General features: G+C 45.9%; 1 protein-coding gene across 2 annotated transcripts in view; it reads right to left on the minus strand.

Annotated features, from left to right (window-relative positions):
- Window positions 1-15,508, minus strand: part of USP43 (ubiquitin specific peptidase 43) — a 48,767-nt gene extending 33,259 nt beyond the window's left edge. For both annotated transcript variants that reach the window (XM_065909375.1, XM_065909374.1), the window contains exons 1-3: window positions 15,017-15,508; window positions 6,110-6,241; window positions 62-165 (exon numbers count right to left, since the gene is read on the minus strand). In XM_065909375.1, the coding sequence (XP_065765447.1) occupies window positions 62-165; window positions 6,110-6,241; window positions 15,017-15,508 (728 nt within the window). The remainder of the gene's footprint in view (window positions 1-61; window positions 166-6,109; window positions 6,242-15,016) is intronic.
- Between the last annotated feature and the right edge of the window lie 324 nt (window positions 15,509-15,832).

The following is a 15,832-nucleotide window of genomic DNA, read 5'->3' on the forward strand; positions in this document are numbered from 1 at the left end:
TACCAGCATACAAGTTTGCTGAAGGCTTAGGCAACACATTTTAAACATACCCCATTCTTACCTGTATTGTGCTTGGAAGTGGCTTTGCACAAAGCTTTGGCCCACAGAAAGCTGAGCCGATGGCGACAGAAGGTTCTCAGAGGTCCTCCTGACTTCAGGTTGAAGCTGCAAAGAAATGAGGGGAGGAAACAAAATTAGCCATGCCTCCCATCACTCCACTGCATCCAGACCAACGAGACTCCACCTCCTCCTGGGTCCACAGCATCCCTTTCTGGGACTAGACCTGCAGAACCAGGCTTTCCATGTTGCTGACCATCATCTACTGCTCCTTCAATCCCTGGACCTCCCCAATTCCCTGAGAGAGTGACAGAGAAAGGAAAGAGACAGAGGTAATGTGTGTGTGTGTGTGTGTGTGTGTGTGTGTGTGTGTGTGTGTGTGTGTGTGTGTGTGTTGAAAAAGCATGAACCTTGGTGAACACTCACACATACTACCCCAGCCCCAACCATTACCTCTGGATTAACAAACCCATTCTTTACCCCCATGCTTCTAGGAACCCTGTGTCTAAATGTTTCCTGTACATTTCACTTGGATGGGCTGTCATCACTTCAAACACACCCACACCAAATCTGACCATCTCCCACCTCCTAAACCATTCCTGAACATATTTTCCAGTGAGCCAGTCTTCACGTAAACATCATCTTTCTCAGACAAAACAGGTTTGTATCTCAGAATAATGAATGCGTCAGCCTCCTCCCACCACACTCTGTCCTGCTATATCCTTCTCTGAATTGCCTTACGTATGAGTGTCCCACTGCGGCTGTAATAAATGGCCACAAAAGAATGGCTTGAAGCAACAGAAATGTGTCCTCTCGTAGATTTCAAGACCAGACATCCAAAATCAGGGACTTCCCTGGTGGTCCGGTGGCTAAGACTCTGAGCTCCTGATGCAGGACACCCGGGTTCAATCCCTGGTCAGGGAACTAGACCCCATGTACCACAACTAAAAGATTCCACGTGCTGCAACTAAGACCTGGTGCAGCCAAATAAATAAACAGATATTTAAAAAATAAAAACGAGGGAGGGACTTGTTCAAGGCACCTTGCGTGACACCCTGTGTGCACAGCTCATAACTGAGCAGCTGATGGAGGAGGAGAGGAGACAGAGGAAGGGGTACATAGGGTCAACTCCAAGCTTCCGATCTGGTGCCTGGAGAGCCCCTGATCCATTAACAGAAGTGTGTGCGTGCTCAGGGGTCTCCGATTCTTTGCGACCCCATGGACTGTAACCCGCCAGGCTCCTCTGTCCATGGGGTTTCCCAGGCAAGAATACTGGAGTGGGCTGCCATTTCCTTCTCCAGGGACTCTTCCTGGCCCAGGGATCGAACTCTCATCTCCTGCATTGGGAGGCAGATTCTTTATCACTGAGCCACCAGGGAACCCCATTAACAGAAGAGGAAATAGCAACAGGAGAAAGGGGAAGTTGAGGGAGGGGAGAGCAAGCCAAGTTCCAGGAAGAGACACTGAAGGACAAGGGAATGAAGGGCTCGGGAGAGAGAGAACGTGGATACAGAGCAGACACGGGCATTTGGGGCTGCCCAGGACTGTCTCCTCTTCACTGAGAGTAGCCCTCACTTTGGGAACATTGAATTCAGTCCAGGGGTAGGGGGCAAGGCTCTTTCACTGGGGGTCCCGTCCTCCCTCACCAAAGAGACAGGCACATGACTCACGCAAGATGGATGAGATGTGATGTTCCTGCCCTGCATGTTGATCACAGGCAGAATCACTCACAGGCTGAAAACTGCGACTTCGGCAGAAGTGTCCAGGCCAGAGGATTGAACCGTTCCTGCCACTGACACCCCCCACCCCAGAGCTGTCTGGTTCGGGACAGTTCCCAGCCTGGTCTTCAGCCTTCATTTCCATTCCACCCTTCACCCTTCACCTCCATTCTCCACTCTTCTGCCCTTGGCCTTCCCCTTTTTGTTTGAGTTGGCTGATTGGCTGCCGTTCCTCACAACCAAAGATCTCTCAGTGACCCAGGCTGCTTCTCCATCAGGATGATGGGGCACTGGGACTTCCCTGACAATCCGGTTGTTAAGACCTTCCAATGCAGGGGGTTCGGATTCGATCCCTGGTTGGGGAGCTAAGATCCCACATGCCTCACGGCCAAAATAACTAAAACAGAAGCAATACTTTGAAAATGGTCCACATTAAAAAAAAAATAAATCTAAAGAAGATGATAAGGCAGCATGCATTGGAAGCGGCTGCAGACAGGACTGTCCAAGGATGGGTATGTAAAGAGAAAATCCCAAACGAGGCTGGGGTGAGAGGCAATGGAGGAGCACTCATAAAGCATGGTCTATCAGCCCAGTCGGACCAGGTTGGGGCTACCCTGCTAGCCGAGTGATCCTGACTATCTCCCTGAGCCTTGTTCCACACCTAAAAGGAACAGGAGCTCAGGGAGTCGTCATTTAAATAAAAAGAGACGAGGGTATCCTGCCTGGCACATAGTAGGTGCTTAATAGATGTTAGGTTCCTGGTCTTCCCAGCCTCAGCCCTTTCTTAATCCTGCAAGACTGGCGTTTTCTGTGAGATAAACTGCCTGAAAGATTGCTGGTGTCACATCGTCCACGGGATAGTAAAAAGACGCCCTATTCACCAGATGAAAACATTTATTGTTACATTAACAGAGAAGAAAGTGGTCCTCATGTTTCCTATTCTGGTTTCAAATAAATTGAGCTACATGGCTTTCATATGTTTGAAACAGAAATAGCCTCAGAAAGAAAAATTGTTCAGAGGTACACAGGGGACAGTCCCTTTCCTTCTTGGAAAGCAAAAATGAAGTTTGTGCCAGATAGTCCAACGGCTCTGCTCTTTTACCTTCAAGCATTCACAGCCAGCCCTCTGCAGGCAGCCCGATTTTCTGAGAGCAAGTTTCAGGAGGGGTTTTGACTCCAGACAGAGAAAAGATCTTTCTTAGTTTCAATCAGGTCAGATGAAGAGCAGGCCAAGCTCCTCTCTCCAGCCAACAGCCAGCCATGGTCTTGTTGGGTCGTGGGTGCCTTCTTGACACCCTTTAATGGCCATTAAGGGAACAGAAAGCAGCCAGCGTGACTGAGAATCATGAGTGAGGGGCAGAGGGGCCTGAAACCAGGCAGAGCTGTTGGTGGGTCAGCCAGTTAGGGCCCCGTCAGCTGTATAGGAGTCTGGATTCTGTTATAAGCGCAATAGGGAGCTGCCGAGGGAATTAAAGCAGGAGGGTGATGCGATCTTATTTCCCTTCTGAAAAGATCTCTCTGGCTGCAGCATGAGGAACGCACAGTAGTGGGGCACACTGGAAAATGGAAGACCAGTTAGGGCTGCTTTTATGTGGGTCTTGAAATTGTAACAAATTATTGACTTAAATAAACTCACTGTCATCTTAAAGAAAGGTGTGAGGTGGTGCACTGTGGTTGGGACCAAGGCTCCAGAGAAGAGTTCTCAATGAGGGGGATGCTTTCGCCTCTCCTCCAGGGGACATGTGGCCGTGTCTGGAGACAGTTTTGGTAATCAATCACAATTATGGATGCCACCGGCAGCTGCTAGGTAAAGAAATGCTACAAATGCTACAATGCACAGGAGAAACCCCCACTCCCCTAGAATTACCTGGTCTTCTGTCAAAAGTGCTGAGGCTAAGAAGCCCTGTCCTAAGAGTCGAATTTTCTAGCTTTGCATCCTGGCTCTCCTACTGGCTTGCTGTGTGACTTGGGGCAAGTTACTTAACCTCTCTGTGCTCTCCCCAACCTCTATGGGATGCTTTGCCTGCCACCAAAGGACAAGAGAAGGATTGAAAGGTAACTGGGAAGGCTGTTTATCCCTCTTACTTGCCAGGTAGGAAGTGCTGACTGGCATAGGCAGGGAGTGGGGAGGAGGAGGGGAAAAATGGGACAAGAAGCCTTTTCTTTTTTTTCTTTTTTGACCACATGGCTTGCAGAATCTTAGTTCCCTGACTAGGGATCGAACCCGTGCCCCCTGCAGTGGAAGCACAGAGTCTAAACCACTTGACTGCCAGGGAAGCTCCAGGATGGTTCTTTTTAAAATAAGACAACAGGCTTTCAAGCTAGACTCCCCTTGGACTTGAATCCTGACTCTGTCACTTCTTAAGCTGTGCTACTTCGGGAAGGTTACACAGCCTGTCTGATTCTTGGTTTACCCATATGTCAAATGAGGATAATAACTCTCGTAACACTCCACAAATGACAGTAGCTATTCATACTGTGTATAACACTCCAAGATGTGCTCTGAAAAGTACAGAACAGGGTATAATCACTATCTTCCCTGTCCCATGCATTTGGCAACCTGCTGTCTCAGACAGAAGAACTCTTTCTGCAGCTCTGTCAAGCTCTTAGCTTCTACATTATACTGTGGTTTAAAAGAGTTTATTCAAGACATATATGGTGATGCTCTCCTTAAAGCTGCAACTTGTCATTTTAAAAGAAAAAGAAACAGAGACAACAATCAGCTGTGCAGACAAGTTAAAGGAAAAAGCTGATTCGGCTTCTTGAGCCATTTTATTTTTAAATAAACCCTGTATGCATTTAAGGAGTGCAACATGATGATTTGATACACACTGAGGTAGTGAAATAATTACTTCAGTCAAATCAATAAACATATCATCTCCTCACATAGTTACCTTCTTGTGTGTGTGGTGAGAGGACCTAACATCTACTCCTAGCAGATTTCTAGCACTCAATATGGTGTTATTAATTATAGTCATCATGCTGCATGCTAGGTATCTAGATTCATTCACCCTACAAAACTGACTGCCATTCAATCTCTCCCTCATTTATTTATTCATTTTAGTAAGTATAGTTTATTTACAATGTTGTGTTAATTTCTACTGTACAGCAAAGTGATTCAGTTATATATATATATATATATATATATATATATATATACATACACACACACATTCTTTATTGTATTCTTTTCCCTCATGGTTTATCACAGGATATTGAATACAGGTCCCTGTGTTATGCAGTAGGACCTTGTTGTTTATCCATCTGCTAATCCCAAACTCCCAATCCATCCTTTCCCCAGCCCCCCTCCCCCTGTCTGTTCTCTATGTCTGGGAGTCTGTCTGTTTCGTCAATAGGTCCATTTGTGTCACATTTTAGCATCCCATCTTTATTACTCTAGAATAATAGTCTCTGAGCAGGTAGTATAAAGATGGGAGAGTAACAGGTGAAAGATCAAAACACTTGCAAAGGGCTTTTTAATTGATTCACAAGAGGGATGGGAAAAAATGGTCCAGACATAAAACAAACAAACAAACAAAGCAAGTAAAGCAGTTCTTGTAGCTGGTTCTGATCTGGATCAGTTTTGAGACACATCAAAAGTAATATGCGACTGAATTCATTGCCAAAGCTTGTAAAACATTTTTTAAATTATAATGGATTATTCATGGATATTGTTTTGATAACTTTGCTCACTCATGGTATAATAAATTTACTCACTTTTCCTTTCTTAAGTGAGAGATAAAAGGATAGAACCCAATATTGATCTTTATTTAGCAAAGCCATAGAGACTATAACTGATGTATCAACAGACTGTAGCTATTACAAATGACTATAGGGCTTTCTTACTCCCAAAGGTTTGAGGTTTCATCCAAATCTGGGAATGCTGAGGGCACACATGTAAAGATCATCCATCCTGCGTCTTGAGAAAAATGATTGGGAATCACTTGCTCTGCAGGATAAGTAACTGAGAAAGCAGAGCTAAAATGGTAGCATTTGAAAATAATAAGCAATACCACCAATGGCCTCAGAGGACCATACTAAGGCATAGGATACTGATGAAAAGGAAAAAATTTTTTTTCGAACTTTAAACCAAACAGAAACCCTATTCACTGAATCACTGGGATTAGAGAGGATGAGGAACAGCAATGGGAGGAAACGTCTGGTCTAAAACAAACGGGGCAAAGAGGAAGGCGCAGGGAATGGTACTGTGTGAGCAGCAGCCAGAATACACAAAAATCTACGGAGCTGAATCTCAAGATTTAGTTTTGAGTTGAATAAATGTTCAAGGGAAAAAACTAAAATTGAACACAATGTGTTTTTCGAGGGTGACTGACCTTGTCAGACTCCGGCCCTCGGGAGGAACCCTCCAAGTCCTCGTGTACGCGATCCAACAACCAGAGCAGGAACTCCAGGGCATCGTGCTGGGCATTGCCTTGGAACTGAGTGCCGTACTTGGAGACTGCATTCTGAAGGAACAGAGAAAAACCAGAGGGGCAATGTGGCCTTTCCAACAGCCAACTACATATATCTCCACTCTTTGGAACGTTCTTTTCCCATAAAGGTCATTACAGGGTATTGAGTAGAGTTCCCTGTGCTATACATTTCTGTTCTGTATATAGATTCATTTGTATAACTTTTTAGATTCCACATATACGTGATATCATATAGTATTTGTCTTTATATTTCAAGAAGCCCACTCACTAAGTCGTGTCTGACTTTGTGACCCCCATGGACTGTAGCCCCCAGGCTTCTCTGTCCATGGATTTCTCCAGGCCAGAATCCTGGAGTGGGTTGCCATTCCCTTCTCCAGAGGGTCTTCCCGACTTGGGAATGGAACCCAGGTCTCCTACATTGCAGGCAGATTCTTTACCATTTAAGCCAAGGACACTCACTAACACATAAGTGATATCGTATAGTATTTTCTTTGTCTGACTTATTTTACTAAGCATAATATTCTCCAGGTCCATGCCTGTTGCTGCAAATGGCAGTATTTCACTCTTTTGGTTTTTTGGCTGAGTAATATTCCATTGTCTGTTTCTATTACATCTTTTTTTATTTACTTATTTTATCACATCAGTCTTCACTGGGGCACGTGAACTCTTAGTTGGAGCATATGCAATCTAGTTCCCTGACCAGGGATCGAACCTGGGCCACCTGCATTGGGGGTGGGGAATCTTAGCCACTGAACCACCAGGGAAGTCCCCATACCACATCTTCTTAATCCAATTGTCTGTCGATGGGCACTTAGTTTACTACCATGTATTGGCTATTGTAAATAGTGCTGCCATGAACAATGGGGTGAGTGTATCTTTTCAAACTAGTGTTTTCATTATTTTTCTGGAAATAGACTCAGGGGTGGGATTGCTGGATCATGTGGTAGAATGTTTTCATACACATGATTATCTCTCTTGCCTGAAGCTCTGGTCCTTGCAGTGCTGCGGCCCAAGCTCCCCTGCCCCCATTAGTCTATTTCCGCGCTGTCTCTCTCTGCTCATCCCATAGGTGGACAGCTTCTGGCCCTGCTCTCTCAGCAGTTGTTTCCTTCATTCCCAAGGTGTCAACTCTCCTCTTGAGACTGACCACGTGACCCAGTGAAGTGGAATTCCTTAAATACCACGCCTGTGGTTCCTTCACTGCCTCTTCCTAAAATGAATGGAATTTGAGAAGTACGAACTTCTTCTGTGGTTAGATCACAAAATGTGAGAGCCAATCCTCCATCCATCCCTTTAATAAATAAGTGTTTGTTGAGTGCCTACCACAGGCCAGGCACTAGTCTAGGGCCTGGGGTTCCAAGGCAGAGCGGGGCAGACGAGACTTCCTGCCCTCTTGGCACTCATATTCCCGCCCCCTTCACTTTGTCCTGTTAAAGGATGTGGCAACTTCATCATTTTCTGGGTACAGGCAGGTTCCAGCTTTTCACTTCAAAGGGTAATATATATACCTACCTTTTTAAATAAAGAATTTAAAATCTAAAAAGAGCAGTAATGAAAAGTCTTCCCTTGCCTGGGTGCCCCTCACGAAAAGAAAGAAGACACTGAATATTTTCTTACTTAAGCATCCTTCCATGGTATTCTTTGTGCAAGCATGAGCATTTGAGTGTAAGCAATCCCCCTTGTCTGTGTACAGGGCACATCCTGTATATGTCCCCTGCAGGTCTGTCCTCTGCTCACGCCCACCCAAGGGAGCAATGTGAGCAAAGCTGTGGACCCAGCCGATCTCACCACATCCAATCAAATCAAAGGTGCGCCATGTACTCAGTCGTGTCCAACTTTTTGTGACCCCATGGAGGACCCCACCAGGCTCCTCTATCCACGGGATTTCCCAGGCAATACTGGAATGGGTTGCAATTTCCTTCTCCCGAGGATCTTCCTGATCCAAGGATTGAACCCACATCTTTTGCATCACCTGCACTGATAGTCAGATTTTTTACCACTGAGCCACCTAGGAAGCCCTAATGAAAGGGCCTGGGCTTTTTCTCTTTTAAATCTTCCTTTGGGATTTAAAGGCAACTTTAGGAGGAGCTGAAGCAAAATTCAAGATTTGATTAACTGAAATGCTGGTTCTGAGTTTCTATTATTTGAAGCACGTTAGCTTGGGTGCATTGGAGAGTCTCGATTTCCCTGTACTTTGACCGCCATCCCCCCACACACACAAGCAGGGCTGCCCAATAAGCAATTAAAAAGAAGCATGAATAAGTGATAAACAATGAGTAATGTTTGTGGTATAAGTACTCATATGCCTGTCATGTATGGATGTGAGAGTTGGACTGTGAAGAAAGCCGAGTGCCGAAATATTGATGCTTTTGAACTGTGGTGTTGGAGAAGACTCTTGAGAGTCCCTTGGACTGCAAGGAGATCCATCTGGTCCATCCTAAAGGAGATCAGTCCTGGGTGTTCATTGGAAGGACTGATGCTGAAGCTGAAGCTCCAATACTTTGGCCACCTCATGCGAAGAGTTGACTCATTGGAAAAGACCATGATGCTGGGAGGGATTGGGGATGGGAGGAGAAGGGAACAACAGAGGATGAGATGGCTGGATGGCATCACCAACTCGATGGACATGAGTTTGAGTAAACTCCCAGAGTTTGTGATGGACAGGGAGGCCTGGCATGCTGCGATTCATGGGGTCGAAAAGAGTCGGACACGACTGAGAGACTGAACTGAACTGACTGACTGATGCCCCAGGCAATACTGGGGATACATTTTAACTAACAAGTTATTGTTAATCTGAAATTCAAATGGAGCCGGGCATCATGTATTTTGCCTGGCAACTGTACCCCCCAGTCACCCTCAAACCTGTATCCTTAGTACCAACATTCCCTCCCGGGGGAGCAGCCAGCACCCCCCCAGCTGAAAATCTCTAAAATCAGCTCTTTGTTTTAATGTCAGGGTCCTCTTTCCGGTTCCCTCTCACACCCACAGCAGTCAAGAGTTCTGATTCTGGCTTCCTGACTGCACTTTCCACAGTCCCAGTCCCACTGTTGAGTCCTAATTCCTGACAACCCAGATGACAATACCCACCTAGAGGGAAGTCCGGCCCCCAGCAGCTCCCCCTGCCCACCCACAGCCTGCAGGACAGGACAGACCCTTCTTCCCACAACCCTGCTGGTAAGGTCAGGCCCCCCACCCCAAACCCTTCCTAACTGCATTAAAGCTATATCCTAACATGGGAGGGATGAATGGCAATATTTGGTATTTCTACCCTGCAATACGGCATAGCTCTACCCATGAGTGTGTTTCTCCCTCTCATCACTGATAATTTATAACATGTTTAAGCAGTATTCCTAGTTATTTCATATTTCTGGTTTTTAGAAATGAAATCTCATTTTTATGTTTCTAAAAGGGTCTTGCTTTTGACTATCTAGTACCTGACCCCATTAGTGACAGTGATAATTCTAAAACATGGATTCCCAGAACCATTCAGTAGTTTTCCTTCCAGAAAAAAAAAAAAAAGTTGAATTTTAATCCTGTTTCTTTTTCATGTCTTACTGTTTTCTCCAGAACTTCCAAAACATACAAGTGATGAAGGTATCCTTGTTTTTTTAAAAAGCAATGCCTCTGGTATATCACTTGAGGCATACTGCATTTCTAAAATTGTTGGTCTAAAATTGATCCTCAAACACATACGCTAAGATAAATTCCAGATGGCTGAAATCCTTAAATAGCCATAGAAAAATCAGAAGTACATAACATAGAATGTTTATCAAAAGGTATGAAACAAATAAATCTAAAACTTTCTGTAGGGAGAAGAAGGATTGAGTTTGGAGGAAATATTTGCAGCAAGTATGACAAGAGTTAAAGAATTTAAAGAAACAAGAAAAAACAACATTATGACTAAGGCAGAATGTTTAGACAAACCACATGAACAGACAATTCCAGGAGCAGTCTTACAACCATTCATAGTGAAAAAGCACAGAAAGATTCAACACTTGACTCCAAACTAACAAACGTTAAAAACAAGATGCTATATCTATTTGTTCAACATATTAATGAGAGAATATTTAATACTCAGGAAAACATGCATTGCTGGTGTATCTACAACTTGATATCATTTTTGGAAATTTGTCAATGTGGGCACTAAAAATAATCAAGCCCAATAAAGTTGATCTAAAAACTAAAAAGCAATAAACACTTAAAATTGAGAAGATGATTTATATAGATATCAAAACTCATCAGATGCTACTTAAAATTTTTACTCAGCCCTGAGAAAAAATTCTGCCATTTGTAGCAACATGGATGGACCATGAGGACCTTATGCTGAGTGAAATAAAAAGACAGAGGAAATCAATATATGACACCTTTTATATGTAGAATCTAAAAATATCAAAATTGAAAAGCAGAACATAGTGGTTACGAGGGGCTGAGGGTGGAGGGATGGGAGAGGTGTTGTGTAAGGTACATACTTGTAACCAGCAGATATTTAAGTCCTGGAGACTAGTACATGGTACAAGCAGATATCAGGTATTGTGGGTTCAGTTGCAGACCACCATAATAAAGCAAATATTTCAATAAAGCAGGTCACGTGAACTTTTTGGTTTCGCAGTGCATATAAAAGTGATATTTACAGTCTTCTGTGGTCTCTTAATAATACAATATTAAACGTACAATAATATTATGTCTAAAAAACAACATATGGACCTTAATTTTCTTAAAAATTTATTGCTAAAAAAATGCTAACCATCATCTGAGCCTTCAGCGACTCTTAATTTGTTGGTGGAAAGTCTGATGGCTGCTGACTGGTCAAGGTGATGGCTGCTGAAGCCTAGGATGGCTGCGGCAATTTCTTAAAATAAGACAACAGTGACTGACATCTGCGCTTGGATTGATTTTTCCTTTCACTTGAACCCTTAGAGGTCACTGCAGGGTTATTCATTGGCTTAATTTCAATGTTGTGTGTCTCAGAGAAGAGGGAGGCCTGGGGAGAGAGAGATGGGCAGAATGGACAGCTGGTGGAGCGGTCAGCACACACACATTTATTGATTAAGTTCATCTTATATGGGTGCAATTCACAGCACCCCCAAAACAATGACAATAGTAACATCAAAGATCACTGATCACAGATCATCATAACAAATATGGTAAAAATGAAACAGTTGGAAATACTGTGAAAATTACCAAAATGCAATGCAGAGACACAAAGTGAGCAAATACTGTTGGAAAAAGGGCACTGATAGACCTGACCTACACAGGGCTGCCACAGACCTTCAATTTGTAAAGGACACAGTCTCCGCAAAGTACAATACAATGAAATGTACCTATACAGTGATTACAGACAACAAAACTGTATTATAAATACTAAAGTCACTAGAGACTAAACCTTAAATGCTCCCAGCACTAGAAGAAATACAATTACATGATGAGATGGAGGTATTAATCACTGCTACTACTGGCAATCATAGTTGCCAGTACACAATCAGTAACACAAATGTACCAGATCAATATATTATCAATATATACCCTACACAGGGTTGTATCTCACATATAACTCAATTTTTAAAAATGGGTGCATTTCATTGTACATAATTTATACCTCAAAAAAGTTGATTTAAAAAGCAAGAAACAAAAAAAACAACAAAACAGTCATCTTTGCTTTGACCGTGTCATTTCACTCAAGGAATTAAGTGTATGGAAATGATCAGAGCTGAGGACAATGATTTAAACATAAGAATTTTCAATGCAGCATGAGAGTTGGAAAATTGTACAGTATAAAAATGTCTCCCTAGCAATTGGATCATTTAGTGAAATAGTATACAATCATTATTAACAAAAACTGTTTCATAGAACATTTTAATGCCCGGAAGAAAGTCTTACGTTGCTACTTACATGAAAACAGCAGGATACAAAACTAGAATTTCCAATTGTTTGTACATGATTTGAAACACATCAACACACTAATGATGGTTATTTCTAGAGGGTGGAATTCCAGATCTTTTTTTCAAAACACATTTTAGTATTTTTCATTTTTTTTTAAGTTACACATATTTAATTACATCGTCAAGAAATCAAAGTATTTTGGAACAGGATATTTTTAATGTATTTATTCATTTGCTGTTAAAACAAAGAGTAGTCCTACTGTCAGTGGGAGGCTGGGTGACTCAGTGACCGAGGAAGGGGACCCCCACAAACCCATCCCATTTGTGTGCCTGGGCTGGAGTCACACACTCCAGCATGCTGGCTTCTTAACTTCCTCTCTTTCTCAGTCCAAAGCTAATAATCCCTCTTAAAGACCAAACTCCTTTGTATAACCTTCTGTGGCTTGTCCCCAACCAATTCTCCAGCCCCTCCCCCCAGCCACATAAGCTTTCTTGGACAGAGGAGCCTGGCTGGCTATAGTCCACGGAGTAGCCAAGACGTGACATAGTGACGAAACCACCACCACCAATTCATTTTACCAAGCATTTATCCCGTCCAGCCCCACTCCACTCAGTGACTGGCAGTTTCAGTCTTACGGACTATAATGCACTTCTTCCCACCCTCCTTTGTCCTTAGTTGACCCTTCATCCCTCAAAACTCAGCTCAAAGATTCACACTCCTGGGAAGCCTCCCTGCCCCGCCTCCTCACTCCACCTCTCCCGAGCAATCACATCCTTCTAGCACAATTGGCTGGTGTCTCAGACTGTTAAGAATCTGTCAGGTTTGATCCCTGGGTCAGGAGGATCCCCTGGAGAAGGAAATGGCTACCCACTCCAGTGTTCTTGCCTGCAGAATTCCGTGGATAGAGGAGCCTGGCGGGCTACAGTCCCTGGGGTCGCAAACAGTAGATGACTATTGAGCAACTCACACTTTCACATAACAGAATTGCCAGAGAACATCTTTATTTTGTAGTTCTTGTCACCAGTTCTAATTATGGGCCCGTAGGATTACTTCACTCATCTCCATCTCTCCCACTGGACCGTAAGCTCCCAGGATTTGCATTCATCCCCCCACGTGTGTTCCATGCTCCTTGTATAGTGTCTGGACACAATATTTGTTGAATGAATGAATGTTTCCTCATCTGGAAAATCAGAGGAGCCCACCTAGATTTCAATCCACAAGGTTTAAAAGCCCCTGTTCTGGACTCCTCCACTCTCTTCAAGACTGCCTGCCTGAAAAGTCCCAAGAAAATTTGGACCATATCACCTTTATTAACATATTAACAGTTTGATTATCTTTCAATTCCCCCAAGACTCACAAGGAGTTTCTTGGCTCTAGGGATTTGAGGCAGAAGAGAAATAGGAAATCCTGGTGAGTCACAGATTACTAATTCAGAACTTTTCAATTACTCCTGCCTCTCTATGGCTGCAGTAACTGGATGAGAATGCAAAGACCAAGAGAAAAGGTACACAGAGCTTACCTCCCTCTTTCCTCTTGGTCTCTGCAGGTGAGGAGATATTAATATAGTTAACTCATTTTATCATCACAACATCCCTGTAATAAGGGAAGTACTGCTAGAGTCCCGTTTTACAGATGAGGAAAACTGAGGCACAACTGAGTTTTTAGTAACTTGCTCAAGGTCACAGAGGTGGTATCCTTAACCACCATAGGACACTGCCTCTCACATTTAAAAAGTGAATGCTGCCAAAAGAGCTATTAATGACACCCATTTGACTCCCTGACGCCTGTAGAACAGTGCTTCCCTAGTGGAAGCAGGAGAGAGGAAGGTGAGGGTTGGCACCCTTGTGGGTCACATGGCAAGGATTGCTTTCTCGGGCTGAAACTCAAGAGTGGTGATGCTTGTGGAATGAACACTGACAAGTTCCCCCTCCCCCAAGAACAACAATCCCTAGTCTTCAAGGAGCTTCAGCTCTCTGCCCAGAACTGTGGGGTTGTTTTTTGTTTTTTGTTTTTTAGCAGGAAGCCAGCCATGTACATCAATTATCAGGACTCTTTCTTCCAACTGGGACCCCAAACAAACGCCTGGTTTTAATCCTGGACGAAGTGATACACAAAACTTCCAAAGCCTCTTTACCCTGCAGCATCCCCAGTAAGTAGATGATGACCCCAGGGGAAAAGGATACAAATCCAGGCTAAGGCATCCTAGAGGATTTGAGTCACACTAAACAAAAGGATGCCATCTCTGATGTAGCAGATCCACTCCGTCTCCCTGTCCCTCAGTGCAGTACCTGGCACACAGGTTTTCAGCTTGCGTTGGGCTTAGACTGAAATCCAAACTCCTTACACTGTCTCCGAAACCTTACATGATCTGGTCAACTTCATCTCCACCCCACTCTACTCTCCTGGGCAACAACCACCCTAGTTTTCTTTCATGCCTCCAACTCTCAGCTCCTTCAGGCCTCTGGTGTTGATAGTTGCTGTTCCCTCTCCCTGGATTATTCCTAGACCTTGACCTGGCTGCGCGTCCTTCTCATCATTCACCTCCTTCCTCCCAGGCCCTGGCCTTGAAAGTCTGACTCCCCGCACCGCACTGGAAACCAGACTGGAAACTCCGTGCCTGGCGTGAGAACCAACCCTCCGAGACTTCACCTAGCGTTTGCTGAACACAGAAATGCTGCATACACTCAAACCTACCAGCTCCCGACACTCCCCCTCCCGCCCCCCCCCCCCCCCACTCAAGCGCTAACACACTAGTCAGCTCAAAACAAAAGCGGTAATCCCAGGCTGAGCTGGTAACTGTCATCTCGAGAAGTCCCCAAGAAGCCCCCATCCGGATGGAGCACCCACTTGTCCAGAAGGGGAACGCGAAGGGCCGGAGCGCGGCTGCCGCCGAGCGGCCAGGACTGGAGGCCGCCGGGCGCTGCCTACCTTGAACTCGGCGGAAAGTTGGGGCGTGTATTCGCGCGTCCAGAGCGCGCGCACCAGCGCCGCCAGCTGCTCGGTGACCTCGGCGCGGCCGGGCACCGCCCGGTAGCGCCCCAGCGCCAGGAACTCGGCCAGCAGGTCGGTGTTGCTCAGACACTGCACCACGGCGTTCATGAAACAGGTGTTGCCGTGGTTCTTCAAGCCCTGCGCTCCCGGGGGCCGCGCCCCGTCGCCGGCGGGGAGTCCGGGCCGGCGCTCCTCCCCGGGGCTTCCGGGCGCGGCTGGATCCGGGCCCTCAAAGCCCCCCTCCCCGTCGCCATCGCCGTGTCCTGATTGGGGCTGGGGTCGGGGCCGGGGCGGCGAGTCCCCGGGGCGGGAGCGACTGCCCAGCGCCAGCAGGAAGCGGCCGAACAGGCGGCGCAGGGAGCGGCGGCGGCGGCGGGGCCGGGGCGCGGGCGGCCCCTCTCCGGCCGCGGCCCCCGCGCCTGGGTCCATGGCTCCTGCCGGCGCCCCTCCCGGAACCAAGCCTCCACCCCCCGGGGGCCCCAGGCGGACGAGCCGCCGGCAGGCCCTTCCAGACTCGGAAAGGTGCCCAGGCGCCGGCTACCTGCGGGCCAGGTGTGCCGGGACCGGGCGGAGGCGGAGCTAAGGGCGGGGCCGCCCCGCCCCGCGCGGAAATCCGGCTGCAGAGAACGCCCCGGGCAGCGCCCCACCGCCCGCACCCGCCTCCGGGTCCCGCCCCCGCCGCTCGGACCGGGAATCAAAGCACTGGGGCTTGGCTTTCAGCTTCCCTCCCCTTTCCCTATCTCTCCTAAACCT

This window comes from Muntiacus reevesi, chromosome 18 (assembly GCF_963930625.1).
Source record: "Muntiacus reevesi chromosome 18, mMunRee1.1, whole genome shotgun sequence".
Taxonomy (NCBI): Eukaryota; Metazoa; Chordata; class Mammalia; order Artiodactyla; family Cervidae; genus Muntiacus; species Muntiacus reevesi.